General features: G+C 40.8%; 2 protein-coding genes across 3 annotated transcripts in view; one reads left to right on the top strand and one right to left on the bottom strand.

The window, feature by feature from the left end:
- The window catches only part of ORC1 (origin recognition complex subunit 1), a 31,689-nt gene extending 26,416 nt beyond the window's left edge, over nucleotides 1-5,273 (bottom strand). The window contains exons 1-3 of one of the 2 annotated variants that reach the window (XM_035018555.1): nucleotides 5,184-5,273; nucleotides 4,948-5,078; nucleotides 1,142-1,241 (exon numbers count right to left, since the gene is read on the bottom strand). The gene's annotated coding sequence lies outside the window, so the exon portion shown is untranslated. Of the gene's footprint in view, nucleotides 1-1,141; nucleotides 1,242-4,947 lie in introns of both variants that reach the window. The other variant, XM_035018554.1, reaches the window with a different exon arrangement.
- A 30-nt stretch (nucleotides 5,274-5,303) lies between these two features.
- PRPF38A (pre-mRNA processing factor 38A) lies at nucleotides 5,304-21,276 on the top strand. Its single transcript, XM_035018556.1, has 10 exons — nucleotides 5,304-5,527; nucleotides 7,276-7,435; nucleotides 9,161-9,282; nucleotides 11,822-11,907; nucleotides 14,836-14,946; nucleotides 17,700-17,812; nucleotides 18,422-18,448; nucleotides 18,562-18,659; nucleotides 19,120-19,168; nucleotides 19,695-21,276. The coding sequence occupies exons 1-10, from the start codon at nucleotides 5,398-5,400 to the stop codon at nucleotides 19,735-19,737; spliced, it is 939 nt and encodes a 312-aa protein (XP_034874447.1). The 5' UTR covers nucleotides 5,304-5,397; the 3' UTR covers nucleotides 19,738-21,276.
- Nucleotides 21,277-23,888: the final 2,612 nt, after the last annotated feature.

Raw genomic sequence — 23,888 nt, 5'->3', positions numbered from 1 at the left:
AAAAATCCAAGCATATCTAACAAGCCTCTTTACAATTTGAAAACTGCAATCTATTAGTCTTAATAATGCCAATTTATTATCTTAAGTTTAAGTAATTAAGATAATAAATCTTTCCTCCAAATTAAATGCTGTTTTTATGGAGCTAAAATTTGACAAAATCAGGGTTAAAGAATTTTTTTCTTTAATCCGTCTGACAGAATTACTCTGAATTACTGATAGATGGACCAATAATTTCAGTCTGTGTTGAAAACAACAGAATTTTATTAGCATATTGACATCCTGATTAAATAAGCTTGTTTCCTGAAGTTCAGTAGCATTATGTCCTATTCTCTACTTGGGAACATTCTGACCTATAAGATTTTCTGCTTTTAAAAAAGGTATTTTTTAGCACACTTTGAGGAAACTAGCAAAAAGAAAAAGATACTAAGTCATTAGTAAATACACAGCTTAGAAATGATGCCTGAATGCTTTAAAGAACATTAAGAGTACTATATAATTCACAACATGGTAGTATTAAAATCAATCTAATTTTAATTAAGTACATCACAGAAATGAACAAAGAGCAAAGACTCATGAGTCAAAACAAATAAAAGATTTGTGCTCTGGGGCGCCTGGGTGGCTCAGTCGGTTAAGCGACTGCCTTCGACTCAGGTCATGATCCCAGGGTCCTGGGATCGAGTCCCGCATCGGGCTCCCTGCTTGGCGGGAAGCCTGCTTCTCCCTCTCCCATCCCCCTGCTTGTGTTTCCTCTCTCGCTGTGTCTCTTTCTGTCAAATAAATAAAATCTTTAAAAAAAAAAAAAAAAAAAGATTTGTGCTCCAGTAAAAAATGAATTTGGATTCGTTATATCCAATAAGCTTTTGGTAAAACTTAGTAAAAGTGTTTGAATCTCCGGCGCCTGGGTGGCTCAGTTGGTTAAGCGACTGCCTTCGGCACAGGTCATGATCCTGGTGTCCTGGGATCGAGTCCCACATCGGGCTCCCTGCTCGGCAGGGAGTCTGCTTCTCCCTCTGACCCTCCTCCTTCTCATGCTCTCTGTCTCTCATTCTCTCTCTCTCAAATAAATAAATAAAATCTTAAAAAAAAAAAAAAGTGTTTGAATCTCAGTAAGTGTTCGAGGAAATACATAACACTAACTTACCTTACAATAGATATTCCTTTTAATGGATGATCTAACACAGTACTGTCAGAAGTAAACTTGCAATTTTTCACCTTTCCACAATGTAATCAAGCAAAATAGGCTACCGAGAGAACAGAGAGAACAAAAGATGCAAGTCAATTACTCACTAAACTGCCATTTTAAAAAGAACTGGAATATCACTTAAGAGTGCTTTGTAGCAAATTGGCTATCTCTCAGAAAACTGTCTACAATTCCTGAATAATCTAATTGTAGGACAAAGGGCCTGATTTGTCACTTTGACTATGACAGTTGACTATACTGAAACAATAATTTCATTTTTTCAAACCCCAAATTGGCAAACAGAAGGACTACCGCCATACTTACAAGGTACTCATGTATACCTAAGATGGGAAAAAAAAAATCCATGCTCTCAAATCTTTTAAATCCAGAAGTTATTTAATCTTACTAAAGCAGGCATCCTCCTTCAAAAACCAACCCAAGATAAAATTTAACATTCCCTTTCTAGGAGATCATGAGCTGTGTTCAATGAGACCAGTACATGGACACATATGCACAAGGGTGAGTGATTTACCCTAGGCTGAGCAAGCAGGGATATTGCAAGACTATCTGGGCTTGGACATAAAAACTGCCTCACTCTGGTCTATCACTCTGCTCCAGGCCTGGTTTTCCAAACCTCCAGACCAAGGTTGTTGGTGCCCTCAGACTTCATACACCCTGTTCTCTCTTCTTGCATATCTTTTCAGGGATGGCTCGGGTCTCAGCCCCAATAAAACTTTCTCAGATAGGCCTTCACTGATACCCAATGGAAATTTACCCTCCCACCACCTTATACTGTCCCTCAGGGTCATATTCCATTATACCACCCTATGATCAAAGCAATAAGCATTATATTACTTTCTTATTTATTGTACTTCCTACATTAGAATGTTAACTTCCAAAAAGCATGGATCTTGGGACCTTATCTATCTTGTTCATAACTGCATTCCCACAGCTTAGGTTAGGACTTGGCATAAAATAGGTGAATGAATGAATGAAAAACAAACTGGTTTTAAAAGTCATTAGGACAGGGGCGCCTGGGTGGCTCAGTAGGTTAAGCATCTGCCTTCGGCTCAGCTCATGATCCCAGGGTCCTGGGATCACTGGGCTCAGCCGGGAGCCTGCTTCTCCCTCTCCTTCTGCCCCTCCCCCTGCTTGTGCTCTCTCTTTCTGTCAAATGAATAAATAAAAATCTTAAAAAAAAAATCATTAGGACAGTATCAAGTGTGGTAAAGACATAGAACAACTAGAACCCTCATACACTGCTGGAAGGCATGTAAATTGGTAAAACCACTTTGAAAAATGGGCTGTATCTACTAAAGCTGCACATCCTATGACTCAGCAATTCCAACACAATACACCCAACATAAAAACATACATACCATCAAAAGACATGAACCAAAATGTTCATAGCAGCACTATACAGCAATGAAATTAAACCAACTACAACTGCACATATGGTGAAAATCTCAAAAAATAACAGTGAGTGAAAGAAATCAGACACCAAAAGAAATCATACTATATTGATTTCTTTCATATAAAGCTTAAAAATAGGTTAAAAGTAACCCATGGTGTTATAAGTCAGAACAGAAGGTAACCTAAGTGACTGAAAGAGAACACAGTGGGGAAGGGACATGTTTCTGGGATGCTGGTCAAGTTTCTTGATCTGGAAGCTGGTTACACAGTTATGTTCTCTTGGAGAAAATTCCTTGACCTGTACATTTATGGTAAGTGCACGTGTCGGTATAGTTATTTTTCAATGAAAAGTTCAAAAAATTAATCAAGAATCCTTCCACAGAGGCAGCATAAGGATGTCAAGCCTCTTTGTACTGTTACTCCACTTTCTTACCTTCGACCCAGCATTTCATCTCACCCACCATTAGCAGAGAGATTACCCAAGAGGGACGATGAATGGGGTGGAAAGGCAGGCCTGACTTGGTGGAGCAAAGGCTTTGGCTCCTAGGAGATAACCACCACAGGCTCTTAATTGTTGCAGATACCAGAACTCTGGAACATACACACCACCCAGTGCAGGGTGCCACACCCAAGGAAAATATAAGGGAGTTGCGGTAAAAATGATAGCAGGTATGTATTGAGTCAATACGACAGAAGGTGGAGCCAAAACTCTATACATTTATCTCATTTAATCCTCAAAATAATCCTAGTACAATGCTAGTACATACTAAGTGCACAACACCTCTCAATAATAAATATTTGCTGGGCGCCTGGGTGGCTCAGTCGGTTAAGCGACTGCCTTAGGCTCAGGTCATGATCCTGGAGTCCCGGGATCGAGTCCCGCATCGGGCTCCCTGCTCAGCTGGGGGTCTGCTTCTCCCTCTGCCCTCCTCCCTCTCATGCTCTCTCTATCTCATTCTCTCTGTCTCAAATAAATAAAATCTTTAAAAAAAATAAAAAATAAATATTTGCTAAATGAAAGGTAAGTGCTATTAGCACTTCAAAATGATTAACTTGTCCCAATGTTACACAAGATGGTACAGCCTTAATTCGAACCCTGACCAGCCGGGATTCCAATGACTCTAAACCTTACAACACCTGCGTGAAAGCGGATAATGTTAATATATGCCTGAGAGAACTTGCTTCTGGTGAGCTTACTACAGTAAGCCAGGCTTCCCAGCCACTAACTGGGAAATCAAATGGACCTCAATTTCCTTACCCACAAAATGGATATAATAATAGAATCTTCCTTTTATTCAACCAATATATATTAATCACCCACTGTATGCCACGCACTATTCTTGGATTAAGTGAGAAAATGCAAAATGGCAAATTCACTTCCTCACTCCCTTAATCCCTTGCATTTATTTGTAAGAGACAGTGGATCTTTAAAAAAAAAAAATTTGAGGAATGTTGGGAAACTCGCATACAATTCACACAAAATTTTGCACTTAATTTCAGGGAATTCATAAGCCTTTTAACATTCACATATTGCCCTCTGTCTCGTTAAAAACGGTTGCAGAAAGACTTGGTAAACCGTGCTCTCACATCAGAAACCTCCGCTGGCATTCACAAGTACCCAATTAAGAGCAGGGAAGAGGGTACCATTTTTACAGACTACTAAAATCGAAAACTGACATATCTTAGCATCGCAGTTTCGTGGCCCAGGATAAGAATCTCACATCTCATGCTTCTAAGTCCAGTGCTTTTTCCAACTATGAAAATCAGAAGGCGCTTCTACTCTGGGGTTAGACTAAAGGAAGTAGAAGACATGCCATTCGCTCCTAGAAAGGTGGATGAGAGTCCCGCAGTTAAGAGCAGCTCACCTGGGGCGGGAAGCTTGGGCGGGAGCCAGGCCTCTTATTCACAAAAAGCGACCTAGATAAGGCTCTCTGGGCTCAATTGTTACATCCGTAAAATGGGGTAATAACTTATGCTGTTCTGCCTTCCCTGTGGTGCTTGGTTCACGACGCCTCAAAGAAGGAAAAGATGGAAAAGCTTCCCAAGGGCAAAGCAAATAGGGATGGTTAGGATCATTAATGAGATTCTCAGGGCGCTGAGGGCAAGAAGGCTCACGCTTCTTTGCTGTTGGCTTCCGGTTTCCCCACCTGCAAACTCTCAGTCCCTGGCGGAGCGGGAAGCCTTTTACAAATCGGGATGTGGAAAAGAAAAATGCTCCTAATGGGCTTAGAACAGTGGTACTTAACAGGCGCTTTGCAAATAGTCTGCTGAATGAATCAATGACTGAGTCCACAGAGAACTTCTCCAGTCTCCCCGGCCGAGATCCCCCTCCAGCCCCGGAATGCCACACTCACCGGGCGCCGAAGCCCTCTGTTCCCACCGTCTCAGCTCCAAGAGTTCGTGGAGCCGCAGCAACTCTAACCTGTCCCAGCTGGACTCCTCTTACAGCCACTGGCCGCACGCCGGAGCCAAAGCGGGCGCCGAGCTAGGAAAGAAGGTGGGGAAAAGAAATTTTCGCGCCAAACGTCGTGGCTCCGCCCCCAGGCTGTCCCCACGGCCCCGCCCACCCAGGAGGGGATGCACGTCGTACGTCCGCCAACGTGTAGCGGCCATCATTGATTCGGTCGGCGACGCAGTTCGCGGAAGAAGTTCCTTTCCTTGCCGCATTCCGGGTACCAAGATGGTGGCCTGAGCTCTTTAGAGAGACTTCCTCCATCCTTCGCCGTCCCTCTCAGATTTTTTTTTTTAACCTGGATGTGACGCATTAAAGGACCCGACGGAAATAGAATTGAAGGCGTTCTAAAATGGCGAACCGTACCGTGAAGGATGCGCACAGTATCCACGGCACCAATCCTCAGTATCTGGTGGAGAAGATAATTCGGACGCGAATCTATGAGTCCAAGTACTGGAAAGAGGAGTGCTTTGGACTGACGGGTGAGCGGCAGCGCGCGGACCCCCTCCCGCCGCCTTGTAGCCCAGTTCTCCTGACTGGGCGTCGGTGGGACTGGTCCCCGGGCGTGAGACTGGAGGGGAATGTGTCAGTCATTCAGAAAAATTTGAGCACCTACTATGTGCCTAGTTTTGTGTTGGGCTTTGGGGACACATGAATCTGCTACAGCCTTATTCCGAAGGGTGTCTGTGTTGGGTTCTCTGGGTGTTACCATGTTTAATACAATCTGCTGAGTCCTCAAACACTGTTAAGCTCAGGGAGTCTGAAGTTCTCAAAGGAACTTTAACATACCTGAAACCCAATTCAGGGTATTACTATCCCTAAATCTGGACCATTTGCACTATTTCCACGTTCGGGTCCTAATACAAATACCAGTCCTTCAGAGAAGGCTTCCAGGTAGTCTTTAAATCTTTGATTTCTGGCTTCTCATTTTAGTAGCTCTTTTACCCCAGTGAACCATGTCGTCCTCTACTGTAAAACGAGTATCATAATGCCCACCCCAAAGGGTTGCTCTAAGGATTAAATGCAATAATGTATAAAAAGTATTTGGTATGGTTACAGGTATATATTTTAAGATGCATTCAGCAGTTGTGGTGGTGCTAGTTGTTACCACTGTTAACTACTCTGTGCCATTGTTGTTGCCACCACCACTGTGTGTCCATGGACACGTCATATTGTTTCTCTCTGAGTCACTGTTAAATTTTGGATAAATTTTGGGACCTTTTCTCATTACATACAGTCCTCTCCTTGGATGATCTCCACACTACAGTTACATCTTATATGTAGATGCCTTGATTTCTCTCTCCAGCCCAGGTCTCTCTCTGAGATCTAAATCTCTAATTCCAAGACATGCCAACTCAGTATGTCCAAAAGTGAACTCATGACCTTTTCCCTCCAATGCTAGATTATGTTCCCTTGTTGTATAATTGTATTGCATTCTGCATCTTATTTCAACTATTCATCACACTTTCAATTATTTTTCAATGCTTTCTGCCTTGCCAGTCTGTAAACTCTGTAAGTGTAGTTATTTTGTCCTTTATCCCTCTACCTACATCTCCAGTATTTAGCACCTGGCTATAAGTTTGACTCTCACTATAGCCCTGAAACTTTGTACCTTTATTATTCAGATTTGTACTGATAGTCTAAAAAAGAAGTAAGGTAAAATGACTTGCCCTAGAGTTCACACAGCTAGTGTTTGCTTTTGAAAACAATTGTGGAAGGTTATTATCCCCATTCTGTAGATAACATTTGCTCAAGGGTATGTAGCTATTGATTCCTTTGCTGTTACTGTTTCTTTTCACTCAGAATCTGGCTGTTTTTCTCCAAACATAATGGTGACAGGCATGGACTCTGAAGTTAAGACTGCTTACATGTAAATCCAGGCTTGCTCCTCTGGCTGTGGACCCTGAGCAAGTCACTTAACCTTTCTTAGCCTTCATTTTCCTTAGCTGAAAACAGCCTCAGTGCAGGAACTTCATGGCTAATTGTGAAGATTAAATGAGATAGTATGACATGCTTAGCAGAGTACCTGGCATATAGTCACCTTTCAGTGTATATTGGCTGCTATTATTATTTTTACTATTAATACACAATTGTTCTTCTCATATTAAACTGTCAATTAGTATTCAGGAGCACCAAACCTTGAACTAGCTTATCTCCACTTCAAACTGGGAAAAGCTTGCTCCTAATATGTCTGAGATGCCACTTTGTTTTTGTTTTTGCTTTTTTTTAGCTGAACTTGTAGTCGATAAAGCCATGGAGTTGAGGTTTGTGGGTGGTGTCTATGGTGGCAACATAAAGCCAACTCCCTTTCTGTGTTTGACCTTGAAGATGCTTCAAATTCAACCTGAGAAGGATATCATTGTAGAGTTTATCAAAAATGAAGATTTCAAGTGAGTGAAATGTTGACTCGCTAATATAAAAGCTTCAATTTCAGTGGTCCGGAATTTGGCTTTGGTTAAGAGGAGTGAAAGCAGTGTATCTTGTTATTTTGTCTGTTCTGATTATATTGATCTTCTCCTTCACATTCTCAGCCCTGGTAACTACCCCTCGTGCCCAAAAAGCATTTCACAAATTCACTGAACATATATCAAGCAGAAGTGAGTACCTCGTATGTTGGTAGCACTGGATGCTCAAAGATGAAGAAAACTACATAATGTGGTTAGATAAGCGGGAAAACTTTGGTGTATATGGAAGTTCATGTCCAGACTCATGTCTAGTCAAGTTCAGACTTATTGTGACCTTGGAGAAGTTACTACATTTTGTGAGCTTTACTTTCTTTACTTGTAAAATGGAGATGATGATACCAATTCAAGACTGATGTGACGGTTAAAGAAGATAGTGCTGTATATCTCACAACACAGTGCCTGTTGCATGGTAAATACCCCCAAAATATCAGCTGCTCATATTATTTTATTCATTCTCAAGGAGTTCACAGACAAGTGTAGGAGACAGATATAGTAGCTTATTATATGCCACCCTCTAAGGCATTTACATATAATAATTTATTTAACCTTAACGACAATCCTGCAAAAAAAATTTTTTTTTTAAGAATTTATTTATTTATTTGACAGAGAGACACAGCGAGAGAGGGAACACAAGCAGGGGGAGTGGGAGAAGGAGAAGCAGGCTTCCCACGGAGCAGGGAGCCCGATGCCGGGCTCGATCCCAGGACCCTGGGATCATGACCTGAGCCGAAGGCAGACGCTTAACGACTGCGCCACCCAGGCGCCCTAACCCTGCAAAATTATTATCCCTGTTACACAGGGGAGGAAACTTAGGGACAGATTAATTTCAAGGTCAAACAGCTAGTAAATGGCAAAGCTGGCTTCAGTGTTCAGATTCTTTTCTACTCCATTCTGTTTGTCATATAAAGAAACTGTTGAGTTTCAAATGCCTACTAGTTATTCCAAGTGAAGAATTTGAGTGGGTAGTCGGATATAGGAGAAAAGAAAAAGGAATCTTACAAAACATTAACAGCTAGAAAATAGCTTTTATTAGGCACTTATATGTGCTGTATGCTATGCTTAGCACTTTACACACGTTTCTCACTAAATAAACCAAGCCAGCAAATTAGGCACTATTATCTCCATTTTACAAGGATTGAGAAAGCAAGTAATTTGCCTAATGTAACAAAGCCAGTAAGTAATGGAATCAGAATTGTAACCCAGAGGACTTTGACTTTTTTCCAGAACCAGTACTCTGTGCTACCTAGCAACAATTTATATATTCACATCTCTATATATATATTATTTCTTGTATTTTTAGTAAACATATAGTTTATTGTTAAATTCGGTATCTCATTTGATTCTTACAGTAATCCTATGAGGTAAATAGATTCTGTCTTCATGTTATAAATGATATAATAGACTTTGAAAGTTGATCAACATGTCCCAAGTTCCTGTAGCCAGTAAGTGATAGAATGGGAACTTGTAACCAGGTCTTCATATTTTACCCTTCTGCTGCCCCATGTTGCCTCTAAAATTGCAGTTCTTTCATCTGCCAAAGAAGAGAAAGAACTTGAACATCCACTACTGTCCTGAGAAAAGCCAGGTGTGAAACTCAAGATTAAGAACTTTTTAGGATGGCCTATTGTTTCACTGTTCTCTATTTGTCAGATATGTCCGTATGTTGGGAGCACTTTACATGAGGCTGACAGGCACTGCAATTGATTGCTACAAGTACTTAGAGCCTCTCTACAACGACTATCGAAAAATCAAGAGCCAGAACCGAAATGGGGGTGAGTATGGTACCAAGTGTTTGGACCTTCCTCCCTGAACCAGTTCACCAATATCTCTACTTTCACATTGTAACATACATTGTGAATGCTCTTCATCCTTGTTGTTACTGTCTTCATTTCAGTTTCTCCACCTCCTGCATGGAGTACTCCATTAGACTCCTAGCTTCCTTTTGGCCTTACCCAGTCTACCTACCTTTCCAACTGTATCTTTTTTTTTTTTAAGATTTTTTATTTATTTATTTCACAGAGAGGGAACACAAGCAGGGGGAGTGGGAGAGGGAGAAGCAGACTCCCTGCTTAGCAGGGAGCCCAATGCGGGGCTCGATCCCAGGACCCCGGGATCATGACCTGAGCCGAAGGCAGACGCTTAACGACTGAACCACCCAGGCGCCCCTCCAACTGCATCTTATGTCAGTCCCAGCCTTGCCTCATGTGCTCCCTCCACATGTGCTCCATCCCATATGACCTACCTCCAGAATGACCTCTGAAAAAACATTCCCCAAACCTCACAAAGTTTTCTGTATGTTACATCATCACAATTATTTTTATTTATTTATTTTTTAATTTTTTTTTTTTTAAGATTTTATTTATTTATTTGACAGAGAGATAGCGAGAGCAGGAACACAAGCAGGGGGAGTGGGAGAGCGAGAAGCAGGCTTCCTGCCGAGCAGGGAGCCTGATGTGGGACTCGATCCCAGGACCCTGGGATCATGACCTGAGCCGAAGGCAGATGCTTAACGACTGAGCCACCCAGGTGCCCCATCACAATTATTTTTATTTTTATTTTTTTTTTAAGATTTTATTTATTTGCGAGAGAGAGAATGAGAGACAGAGAGCATGAGAGGGAGGAGGGTCAGAGGGAGAAGCAGACTCCCTGCTGAGCAGGGAGCCCGATGTGGGACTCGATCCCGGGACTCCAGGATCATGACCTGAGCCGAAGGCAGTCGCTTAACCAACTGAGCCACCCAGGCGCCCCCACAATTATTTTTAATGGCCTCTTCTCTAACACTATACTTCACACTGCAGTATAGATTAAGTGTACTCATACTTACGTAGGAATCCCACTGAAAAATAAAGTATATCCAAAGGGGGCAGCTCCATACATTTTACAAAGCTATTTTTTTGTGGTAGAGGGGGATTCAGGGTAATGCAATAAAAACCTTTTTCTTCTCACTTAGTGTCGTAACAGAAGATTAGTAACATTTGCCTTTTACCTCTACATGTAACATTAAGCAGTAGAAAGTCAAGAATTTGGTATTTTACTGTAAATTTTTATTAACTTACTAGTTTATTGATTAATAAATAATTAAGTGCCAGTGTCATGCCAGGTACTGTCCTTTGTACTGGAAATAACATGGTGAACAAGATGGTCATGGGCATCATGGAATTCCTTATTTATGTTTATATTATGTTAAACTAAGATGGGGTTTTTCAACCTATTGACAGTTTGATCCAGATGATTCTTTGTTGTGGGAAGCTGTCCAGCTCATTGTAGGATATTTAGCTGTATCCCTCGCCTCTACCCACTAGATGACAGTAGCATCCCCACTAGTTGTGGGTGGCAAAGTTAACCCCTGTTTGAGAACCACTGAACTAAGGTTTACTTTAAAAATTCTGGAAAGGGCGCCTGGGTGGCTCAGTTGGTTAAGCGACTGCCTTCGGCTCAGGTCATGATCCTGGAGTCCCTGGATCGAGTCCCGCATCGGGCTCCCTGCTCGGCAGGGAGCCTGCTTCTCCCTCTGACCCTCCCCCCTCTCATGTGCTCTCTCTCTCATTCTCTCTGTCTCAAATAAATAAATAAAATCTTTTAAAAAAAAAATAAAAATAAAAATTCTGGAAAGCTATTACTTTATTTACCATATAAGATATATGCTCTATATTTAGAAACATGGTTCACATGAGAAATTGTACTTGAGTTATATGATCTGTTCAAGAACATCACCCCTGGGCACCTGGGTGGCTCAGTCGGTTAAGCGTCTGCTTTCAGCTCAGGTCATGATCCCTGGGTCCTGGGATCAAGTCCTGCATCAGGCTCCCTGCTCAGCAAGGAGTTTGCTTCTCCCTCTCTCTCTACCCCTCCCCCCGCTCATGCTCTCTCCTGTGTGCTAATAAAATCTTAAAAAAAAAAAAAAAAAAAGAACATCACCCCTATACAATTCAGAACTGTTTGTGCTTGCTTTTGTGTTGTGTCTCCTGCTAATTGGGACAGCTTCATTCATCCCTTTATCCCCAGCTCCAGGAAGAGGCCTGGCACATAGATGGCCTCAGTAAAGGTGAGCTGAATGAATGAAGTGATGATGACAAGGCTATGAATGGCTGTAGTTTGAGCTCAGGTCTGTCAATAATCCCTTCTCTGTAACTGCCACACTGAATGGCTTTACTAGTAAATGTGCAGGGAAGGGAGGCTGCAGAGGATTCACACTTTGTATACCAAGTACTTTTTACATATAGATATTTTACGTATAGTCTTACACTTCTTTTACTTGTTGGCTATATAAATTTATTTCCAAGTTGCCTGAGCTTATGATTGTTCTTTCAGAGTTTGAACTGATGCATGTGGATGAGTTTATTGATGAACTGCTGCACAGTGAGAGAGTCTGTGATATCATTCTACCCCGGCTACAGGTAAGAGATAAAGGAGACGTCTCTTATCAGAGTTGCCCTTCTCTCCCCAAGACAAGGGAGACAGACAGGTACACATACACAGTAAGACACTGAAGCCCATGGATCTCAGGGGTCCTTATCTTAATAACTAGTCTTCATATGTATGAAAAAGGGGATTGGGAGAGGAAAACATAAAGTATTTGAAGGGTAGGGCTTTAAAAGTGAGTAAAACAGGAAGACTTTCTTCTTTAAAATGATATATGAAGGAAATTGTAGGATGTAAAACAGATAAAAGGAGGGTCAGGACTGGTAGACTGAGATCTTAACCCCTTAAATGTCACCTTTATAACCCTGCTCCTTTTCCTAGTGATAAATGATTATCCATGAAGCACCTTTCAGGAATGGGTTTTGCAGAGTATTATTTTAGAACTACTGTTAATAAAATACAAAGGGAAAACAGATACAGTAGGTTGCCTAAAGAGAAAGGGAATGATCTATAATGGAGAGATGATGAAGCGCAGGGAATTAAGAGATTAAGTTTCTCTTGTTAAAGCTGACTAGCTATGGAACCTGGTTTTATTTTCCCATCTATAAAATGGGGAAATTAGGCTACTCCAGTGGTCTTTAAACTACTCTGTGGGACTGTTTTAAGGCTGCTGAGAGGAGTAAGAGGAGACAGCCCCACATATTCCAACCAGAGTAGCTCCTTTTTTCTCTAAATTACATATTGGGCTTGAGAGTGAGATTTCATTTGAACAAAGGTTTTTTTTTTTTTCTTTTAAATGGCTTTATTAAGGTATAATTGACATAAACTACATATTAAGTGTGCAGTTTGGTAAGTTTTGCCATATGTATACACCCTTAAAACTGTCACAGTCAAGAATAGTGAACATACCACCCCCAAAGTTCCCTTTTTTCCTTCTGTGTAATCCCTTCCTTCCCTCCTCTCTCACCCCTAAGCAACCATTGATATGCTGTCTGTCATAATAGATGTGTTTTGGAATTAATACAATACATGCTTTCTTTTTTTTTCCTTCACTCAGCATAGTAATATATATTGCATGATAATTATTTCAAAGTAGGGAATAGAATGAATTGCAGATATCTGAGTCTTAAAAAAAAAAAAAAGATATCTGATAAATGGTTCAGAGGAGGCAGCAAATCAACCGAATAAAAAGTAGTTGGGACATGAGTGCTCACATTTAAATGCAATGAATCAACTCTTCTCCACATTGACCCAGTTATAAGAATCTATAAAATAAAAATCCTGAAAATGAGTGTGGTATATCTTTCCTATTCTTTATTGGCTACTGTACACTGTGTAGTGAAGAGAGTAAGATTTCAAAACTGAAAATCTGCTTTCAGGGCCCAATTTTCACACTTCATTATGGTTATGTTAACTATCATTATTACTAGCTGCTCTCATTTTTAAAAATGCTCTAAGAAATGGATTATTTTGAAGTGCAATCAGTTTGTAGCTAAGGGTTCATAAGCCCATTCAGCTTTAAGCAAGCCTATTGGTGTAAATAAGATGGTCTTCGTAGAGTCTAGAAGACCGTAAAACATGCCTTACTGAGAAATTGAAATCTGACTGATGTATATTTTATCACCAAGAAGTGTGGTCTGTTGTGGGCCTCTTTGTGTCCTAAATGAAGTGAGACTTCCCTTCTGCTCTAATGCTGTTTTTTGGTTTGTTTTTTTTTAAGATTTTATTTATTTATTTGAGACAGAATGAGAGAGAGAGAGAGCACATGAGAGGGGGGAGGGTCAGAGGGAGAAACAGACTCCCCACTGAGCAGGGAGCCCGATGCGGGACTCGATCCAGGGACTCCAGGATCATGACCTGAGCCGAAGGCAGTCACTTAACAGACTGAGCCACCCAGGCGCCCCTGTTCTAATGCTGTTCTTATTAAGGACTTCAGTGCCCTGACATTGGCAAGGAGCTGCTCTGAAATGAATTCTAATTTCATCAAACACAAATACTATGAATTAATATATTGATTTTGGTCACTTCTGAGTCTGGTGAGCATTAGGAATTTGGGATGCCCTGTCTGATGCAGTCCTAGATCCCAAACTGGTGATCCTGTAACTGGAGAGCCTTTTTCCAAGGAGCTCTTTAATGAGGGATTGACTTTACAGAGCAGCATCTTTGTCTCATTTTCCCAACCTTTATAGAATTTTGTTAGGGATGACTGAGATCTAAGCTAAATGTTACTATTTATTCTAGGGCTGTCCAACATTTTTTATGTCTTGGGCACAAGAAAATGATAAGGGATCTCATGACCCAGCCAGTCCCCATTTGGCATTTTTGAACTCCTCTTTGCCTTGCAGGTCCTTAATCATGCAGTAAGCCAGCGAAGCCACATCTCAAAAGAAAATGGAACCAGGAGATGGATTGTTTATATCCTGTACTTGGTTCAAAATGCATGACTCTACTAGACAGTTCCCTAAATCCCAGGTCAAGTAGAGCTGGTGCTACTCCATACCAGGACCCAAGGCACTCTTCATCCCCCAAACTGGGCTGGGCCTCAGTGGGTCTCTTAGGGTAGATTTGCTCTGACACCTGTCTTGGAACTAGCAGCCACCAGAGTTACAACTGTGAACTTACTGGCCTTTGTAGATGAAGCTCCATTTTTATTCAAGGCTACACCTATACTGATTGATATTTTAGTGACCTTAAGAGTAAAAGATTACAGAGAATAGAGCCAACAGAAAATGAAGTTGTTCCCTTCAACTTTGTATTGATCTATTTACAGGGGGATGTAAGAGTGAGTATAGATGAAAAGTATGTTAAATTCCTTCGGAAAATCTTGAACTGTCTAGCATGTCTTTGAAATGATACTGCCTCAGCTGTTGCTCACCAGTTTTCCTGGCAATCCCAGAGGCCCAGTGTTGGGGCTTCAGGGCATAGAGAACAAGGCCGCCTGACTCTCATTATGTTTTCTATAGAAACGTTATGTGCTAGAGGAAGCTGAGCAGCTGGAGCCTCGGGTCAGCGCTCTAGAAGAGGACATGGATGATGTGGAGTCCAGTGAAGAGGAGGAAGAGGAGGATGAGAAGGTCAGGCACCTGGGAGCTTAAGGGTTGAAGGAGGGATAATTATGGGGAGGGGATGGGGGAATGGTCCTTCCTTGTTTTGTTTTCAATTTTTAACTTTCTTTAACCAAAAAATACAGTATTTATCATTAAGAGTATGGGCATTGGAGTTAGACTTTGATTGGTATCTCAGCTCTCCATAATCTTGTGCAAATTAATATCAGTCTTTTCCTTTGTAAAGCAAGGAGAATAATACCTTTCTCTTAGGATTATTATGAGTAATAAATCAGATGATATATATAAAGCCCTTTGCATAGTATTGGGACATTATAATTGAATATTCACAGTTGGTAGCTATTAAAATAAATACTTGGAACAAAAATAATACTGTTCATAGTTGAACCTATCCTAAGGAGTAGGCCTAGTTTAGGGGGAAAAAAAACCTACTGCATGCTCATGTTATTTACTAGTTAAAATGCTGAAAAGCTGAAAGCAACCTAGCTGTCGGAGCAGTCAGGTAAACTGTCATCAACTCAACAGACTATTAGACAGCCATTAGAACTGTTATGAAAAGTATATGATAATATGGTTAGAAAAGAAGGATCTGAAACTATTACATGTATCCAGAAAGGATCTAGAGGGAAATATAAGAAGTGCTGGTTTATGGATACTGAGTGTAAATGGAAGTGTACCTCTGAGACAGTAGGCTCCCTTTAGGGTGAGTGCAAAAGGAAGCATAATGTTAGTTCATGAATTTAAAGCCAAGCAAGCAAGGCTGAGGTGCTCTTTTGTAGTGAGTGAACCAAAAGTAGGCATTCTGTTTTTCCTTTTTATAATGGAAAATTTCAATCACTTACCAAGTGGAGAGAATGTGTCTCCATTTGCCCATCGTCTAGCCTCTATACTTCTTTACTTCTTTTATATCTCTATACCAAATTGTCCCCACACCAATTTTCTTGACACAGATCACAGCCATCATATATTTCATCCATATTTCAGAAAAGGCCTAACCATACATACCACTGTCACCTCCACATCAACAGTAATTTCTAGTATCAAATATTCACTGTTGAAACTAAAATTACACTGTATGTTAACTAACTAGAATTTAAATAAAACTCGAAAGAAGTTAAAAAATATTCAGTATTCACATTTCCCCAATTGTCCTATATTTTTTAAGTTTCAATTAGCATTCAAACAAGGTCCATAAATCAAGTCATTATTATTCTACACAGATTTTTCAATATGTATTTTTCTGATTGTGTCCCTGTGAGGTCACTTAACATGTTCGATGGTCCCTGTGTATCTTCTGTAAACTAATTCTTAGATCTGGAGGCTCAGTTGGGTTTGAGGTTTTTGTAGGCTTTGGAGTAGAGCAACACTACTTCACAGGTACTGGTGTGTACCCCCTGCCCCAGGGTGAGCAAAGTCAGGCTATCTTCTTTTTGTCGTATTAGGAGCCACTGTGCCTAGATGATCTCTGCCTAGACCCATTGAGGGGGTTGTAAAATGGCGATATTCTTTGTTTTTTCATCATTTGTTACCTATAACACTGCTATAGAGAGAGGTCTCCTAAATCAATATTTAATTTTTTTTTTTTAAAGATTTTATTTATTTATTTGACAGAGACAGAGATAGCGAGAGCAGGAACACAAGCAGCGGGAGTGGGAGAGGGAGAGCAGGCTCCCCGCGGAGCAGGGAGCCCGATGTGGGACTCGATCCAGGCGCCCAGTATTTAATTTTTCATAGGTACAGTTGATATAGAAAAGATAAATATTGGATTATTTATTTCTCTTTTTCAGTTTTTAAAATGAGTTGACTCCACAGTATCTTCCCAATGTGATGAGCTTTTGTCCTTGGTAACATTGTAAACTCATGGATTTAAGCAAATTGGATGTGTTTTAAACCATCATAGTCCTTGTTGATGCTGAAATTGTCCCCTCTTTGGTCAGTGGGGGGGGGCCCCCAACTTGACTCATGAGACTGATAAAATCATCATGGTCTCAGCGCCTTGTCTTCTGATATGATAAGTTCTGGTCATGTTTTGTAAGCTTCTGCCCCCAACCTGAAATTAGTCATTTTTCCAGGGAGCCCTTGGTTTCATTTATAGGGAAAATGGTATTTAGATACCATAATCTGGGTACTGTAAATGCCCATTGCTATGGTTTGGTCAGTGTTTCTAGGTCTTTACAGTTGGCAGACCTAGAGGAAAATTTTAAAGATTAAAGTACACTTTAGGGGCGCCTGGGTGGCTCAGTTGTAAAGCGTATGCCTTGGGCTCAGGTCATGATCCCAGGGTCCTGGGATCGAGCCCCGCATCGGGCTCCCTGCTCAGCAGGAAGCCTGCTTCTCCCTCTCCCACTCCCCCTGCTGGTGTTCCCTCTCTCGCTGTGTCTCTGTCAAATAAATAAAATCTTTAAAAATAAATAAATAAATAAAGTACACTTTAAACTTAATTTTACTGATCTTAAATCTGTATCTTTCACATTGGAAATCTAGCTTCTTAAGGAGATACGCATAATTACTTAGCTCTCACTCTTCTCACATAGTCCCAGAATAGTGGTACCAACACTAGAACAGTGGTGGGATTATTGGAAACAGTTGTTTTTTTTTTGGTAGTTCTTGTTGTCCTTAGGGTTATCTATGTATTTACTGTGTTTAAAGTCACTTGAAGGTAGAATTTGGGACAGGATAAGGAGGGGAGTGTATATACTGTCCCTAAATGGTTCTCTGTAAGTCTGTGCTCATCGCTGACCTACTGTCCATTTCTTTTCCAGTTGGAGAGAGTACCATCACCTGATCACCGCCGGAGAAGCTACCGAGACTTGGACAAGCCCCGTCGTTCTCCCACATTGCGCTATAGGAGGAGTAGGAGCCGGTCTCCCAGAAGGTAAGGCCCTAGTCTTTGGCCTCTTACAGGGAGACTTTAAGCATGGTAGCATAGAAGTTTGGACTTCAGGGAAGGAAAAAGTCCAGATTGTGGAGAATGTCTGCCCAATGTAGTAATTGCTATAAAACAACCACCCGCAAAATGTCCGTGGCAGACAATAACCATTTATTTAGTCTGCTGTCAGTGATTTAAGCTGTGCTTGGATAGGCAGTTTAAGTTCATGCACCTGTTTTGTGGTCAACTGTATACTGGCTAGTATAGGATGGCTTTTAATGAGGATGACTGGAGCAACTCATCTCTTCTCTTTGTGTATGTGTATCTCATTCTAGGCTGGGTTAGGCATGTTCTCAGGGCAGTGGCAGAATTCAAGAGCACACCAGCTCAATCATCAAATTTCCTTCCAGTATCTGTTGGTATCACATCTGCAAATACGCCATTGACCAAAGCAGGTCACATGACCGATCCCAGACTTAGAGTAGGAGGGTGCTAATAAAAGGTTACAGGACAAAGAATCATGGATAACAGAAAGGGGTAAAGAACTGGGGCAGTTTTTGGAATCTACAAGTGCAGTGCACCTACTAAGGTTCTTCCTTTTTTCTTTCTGTATAGGCGGAGTCGGTCTCCTAAAAGGAGGAGGTAGGCCTTCGGTTGATTTGTAATGAAAGATAGGGCCTTGGAAGGAGGGGGGCGTGCTGCTATTGTGGTGAGTACAATGTCAGATAAAGGGATCTAACCAATCATTTCCACAGCCCCTCCCCTCGCCGAGAAAGGCATCGGAGCAAAAGCCCAAGACGTCACCGCAGCAGATCTCGAGATAGACGGCACAGATCCCGCTCCAAGTCCCCAGGTATAGCATTTGGGCCTTTTGCTATTGGTGGTCTTAAAGAAATGTAGTAAGTGCTTAGCCTCCTCCAGCACAATAGCCTGGCTATATTATGGCTTAAAAGAAAAGGAAATGAGAATATGAAAATTTAAGAGTTCACATCTTCACTTTCTCTTACAAGCTTTGGTGAAAGGAGGATGAGCTTCCAGTTTTTTTCATCTGAAATTATAGGAATAAGACCTTACATAGTGGTAAATACTCAATGTGATGTTTGTAAAATTAGCCATAACCTGGAATGCTTTTGAGGTAGGTTCAGTTTTTCTGACACTCCCCCATAAACACACACACAGTTCAGATCTAAGAGGTGTGTCTAGCATAAGCCAAAAAAACATCACACCAATGAAAGGGATTGGGGGAAGTGAAAATGATAGTGGGGGAGTAGGTGGGTAGAATAACATTCATCCAGTGGCCTTTTCTTTCCCAGGTCATCACCGTAGTCATAGACACAGGAGCCACTCAAAGTCTCCTGAAAGGTATGGATTGACCTTTAAGAATTTTTTCTTTATTCAGAAATTAAAGTCCCAATCATACAACTAAGGTAGACCTGAACTTTTGTTTTGATGGGGATATTTAGGAATTTTCCTTTTTTATAGGACAAAACTGGCCCATTGCCCTGAGAATTACTAGAATTCTGTATCTGTTTCGTGTTTTGTTTTTTCCTTGTAGGATTGCAGCTTTGGTCTCAGGAGATCTGTGGTTGAGTTGAGTGACACTGGACAAGCCACTTTCATTTGATAAACTTTAATTAGAAATTATTGCTATATGCTGTACACTGTCAGGTGCACTCTTAACCTCTCAGAGATCATTTCCTCAGTGGTAAATTTCGGATAGTAATATCTCAGTGTTGCTCTAAGACAGAACACCAAGTACATTTAATGAATATTGGGTATCCTCTCTATCCCCATCAGTATCAGCATACCCCGTCTTCCTCAAAAGTCCTTGCCTTGCTCCTTGAACAGCTGTTAAATTTATTATGGTTTATATGTGTTACCATTTCAGATCTAAGAAAAGCCACAAGAAGAGCCGGAGAGGGAATGAGTAATGGACTCAGTTTGGTATTAGTCCAAATGACCACCTGTGGATCCGAAGGCATCTATGTGGAAGGATTAAGATCTACTCCCCAGGCAGCTATGAGAATATTTTAGGTCTTTTTAACCATATTTCTCCACTTTTCTTTTTCTTAAATGAAAGAGGTGCTGAGTTTTGTATCTCTCTTTGAGTCATACTTCGCATTTGAGGGATAGTGCTTCCCAAGGGCTGCTTTGGACCCCATTGTGTAACCAACCTTGACTATACTCAAATTTATAAGGGTAGAAAGGATCTGAGGGGTGGAGAGGATGAATGACAAGGACAGGATGTGGCTGGCTGTTGACCTTTTTGTTATTAAATTTTATACACCCATTTTCCTGTAGTTTAGTTGTTTTGCTCCATGATGGTAACTGTTCTGAGAATCCTGAGATCTATGCTGCTGCTATTACACTCAAAAATCAAGTCAGTAAAACCTATTACCTCTGTTTTTCCCCTCCCCCAACATGTCCATGTAGTAATAATAGCATGAAAACTGACGAGTTAGCAGCAGCTTTGTAAGAAGAAAAGAATGCATTCAAATGTAAGACTTCCTTCTCTGGATCATTTAATCCAATTGCATTGAACAGTTCAACAATGAAACTGAAGCTTAATACCTTTTATACAACATTCTTATACAATATTTCTTCTTCCCCAGGAGCCTTGAATTCTAGGTTATGGTGCGCAGCCTTTATCTTGTAAGCACTGACATTATCCAAGTATAGTCGGTAGCAGTAGGGCAACAAGATTGAAAAGAAGAGGCAAGTATCTAATACCACTCGGGGTTTTGACCTGAATTGCTGGAAAATCGTGCCATTCATTCATAGAGCTACAAAATACAGCAGGAAGAGGCCAGGCTCTACAGGGGCATGTGGTCAAAGTTGTGTTGGTAGTAAAAAGTGATGCATTCAATTTATCCTAAAGTGTAATTAGAGGCTGCCATGGTATAACTAGGTAAAGCCCAGGTTGTTAGGAACTGGAGTTGAACATAGTGATCTAACCCTGAACTGACAACATTTAGGTAACTGTGGAATATGCAGAATTATATGGGATTGCCCAGAAAGTGTTTATGTAAGAAAAGCCAACAACAGAATCATTGACAACACTCAACACTGGTGAGAGGAAGCACTGCAATCAACCAACTGAAAATGAACCACTCAGAAAGGAGACAGTATGGCAAAGAAGCTAAGGGTCTGAGGATTCAGAAGCAAAATAAGAAATGCAGAGTGTCCATGGGCACTGATAATCAAGAGGGTGCTGGGATCTTTGCTAGAAGAGTTCAGTCTACCAGTACTTAACCTTTCCTCCTCTAAAAACGGAAAAGTGAAAAAAAGGAATGGGGGAGGGGGAGTGATTTGACTTCCTGCAGCTCGGGACTCAGCAAGAATTATGGAGACCAACTGCCTCATAGGATCCAGTTTCTTGGGAAGTTATATCTGGTCATATGATAATTATTCTTTTGCTTGCTATTGAACTGAAGGACTTTTGCAATATTAAAGCATTTTGAGATATTTGAGATTTCATGTTTTTCAGTGATTCCTGATAATACTTGAGCTAATAAAAGTTGACCATAAGAGCTATTGTTATCCATTATACAACTATATATAGGACTGCCTTTAAGAATTAAATATAAGCGGGCGCCTGGGTGGCTCAGTTGGTTAAGCGACTGCCTTCGGCTCAGGTCATGATCCTGGAGTCCCGGGATCGAGTCCCGCATCGGGCTCCCTGCTCGGCGGGGGGTCTGCTTCTCCCTCTGACCCTCCTCCCTCTCATGCTCTCGGTCTCTCATTCTCTCTCTCTCTCGCAAATAAATAAAATCTTAAAAAGATAAAAATAATAATAATAATAATAAAAGAATTAAATATAAGCACCTCTATATTTGTTATTGAGACCTAGCAGTTATTTCTTTACCAAAGTGATCTAGATGGAAAGAAATGCCTTCTGGCTTAAGGACCTGTAGACCAACCAAGTTATCATCCAGTATTATTGTTAAAATATTCACTTTAAAATATAAGATTCAAAAATTCAAAACCTGCCCCCCAAAAACCTGAACAACTTTTAATAACAGAAATAAGCCTCCCCAAACTATCAACTTAATGTGTACTTATTCAGGTATATGGTGAAATCTGAACCAAATTTCTAGTAACACAGCCAACCTATTGCAGGAAGCAGGTTGTTCCTATTCTTTCATTATTTCAAAGAGCTAAGAGTTCTTGAGTGGGATATGTTGAACATCTCTAGAGATTGGTGTAGTAAATTACAGAACTGCAGAGGAGATGGAGCTGAAGGACAAATTTTGCTGAGAGCGATTTCTGTCATCTATGTGCTAGCCTAACTAGATGAGGCTCTAGAACTATAGCTTTGTAACTTTGACTAGCCAATATTAAGGAACATTTTATATTTTACTTCTGTAACATATAGTCTGTAACTGTTGAAACAAATTTCAGGAAAAAAAAATTCCTTATGCAAAATATTTCCTGTATTTTTTTTAAGTTTTTTTTTTTTTTTAAGATTTTATTTATTTATTTGAGAGAGAGAGAATGAGAGACAGAGATCAGGAGAGGGAGGAGGGTCAGAGGGAGAAGCAGACTCCCTGCTAAGCAGGGAGCCTGATGTGGGACTCAACCCCGGGACTCCAGGATCATGACCTGAGCCAAAGGCAGACACTTAACCATCTGAGCCACCCAGGCGCCCTAGTATGTTTTTAATATTGGATGTAAACCACTAAATTTATTTCACTACCCACAATTAATTTGGCGAAAGTCTTCCAATATAACAACCCAACTTTTTTTTAAGATTTTATTTATTTGAGAAGGAGCGAAAGTGAGATCAGAGGGAGTGGGAGAAGCAGACTCCCCGCTGAGCAGAGAGCCAGATGCGGGACTTGATCCCAGAACCCTGGGATCATGACCTGAGCCAAAGGCAGATGCTTAACTGACTGAGCCACCCAGGCGCCCCAACAACCCAGCTTTTAAATTTAAAGCTCATTCCCCTAGCCCCTTTCTGTTATTTCCATTATATAGATTGACCTGTGTATGACCTAAGGTTAAATAAGCATTAGTCAGAAAAGAATGATCAGGGGCGCATAGGTGGCTCAGTCGTCGTTAAGCGTCTGCCTTCTGCTCAGGTCATGATCCCAGAGTCCTGGGATCGAGCCCCACATCGGGTTCTCTACTAGGCAGGAAAAGTCTGCTTCTCCCTCTACCACTCCCCAGCTATGTTCTGTCAAATAAATAAAAATCTTTTTAAAAAAAAACAAAAAATGGGGCGCCTGGGTGGCTCAGTCGTTAAGCGTCCGCCTTCGGCTCAGGTCATGATCCCAGAGTCCTGGGATCGAGTCCCACATCGGGCTCCCTGCTCCGCGGGAAGCCTGCTTCTCCCTCTCCCACTCCCCCTGCTTGTGTTCCTGCTCTCGCTGTGTCTCTCTCTGTCAAATAAATAAATAAATAATCTTAAAAACAAACAAACAAACAAAAATGCAAAGTATGCAAGTTCAAAGATGGTATTAAAAGGCAAGAGATGGGAAATAAGCTTAGTAGAAAATGATTTGAAAAATTGAAAAATAAAAGCCTTATTAGATACTATAGAGTATAAAATAAACATAAAGCATAGAGAAAATAGGCTAGAGGAAATAAAAATGGAAAATAATAAACTTAAAAGCTACAAAGATAAAACAATTGAAATCCTAAATATGCATAATTCACATTCCTAATGAAGAGAATTGAGTACATTAAATGTCCAGATACAAGAAAATTTTCTTGAAATAATAAAGAGTAATCAAGAAATATCCTGATGAATTTAAGACATAAAGGGTTAATAGGGACATCTAAGCAGAGAAATCAAGTCCTATATAATGGGGGGGGGGGAAATCAGGCTGGTCTCATAGCAAACTTCATAAGGCAGTGAAGCAAAAGGCTCTAGAGGTCTGCGGAAAATAAAGAGTGACAGGAATTTCATACCTAGGCAAAGCTGTTTTCTTTAAAATGTAAAGAGAACAGGCATTCTATTCACTTGGGAAAAAACTGCCTGATAATGAAGTTATCCAACAAGAGATTAAATTAAGGACTTCGAAAAAAGCAGTAAAAGGAGTGGTACCAAACATTTTAAAGACTAAATAATGGGAAATAA

Source organism: Mirounga leonina, unplaced genomic scaffold (genome assembly GCF_011800145.1).
Source record: "Mirounga leonina isolate KUSES-001 unplaced genomic scaffold, KU_Mleo_1.0 Mir_173, whole genome shotgun sequence".
Taxonomy (NCBI): Eukaryota; Metazoa; Chordata; class Mammalia; order Carnivora; family Phocidae; genus Mirounga; species Mirounga leonina.
Note: the sequence above shows the minus strand (reverse complement) of the source record. Positions and strands in the feature narration are given on the sequence as shown.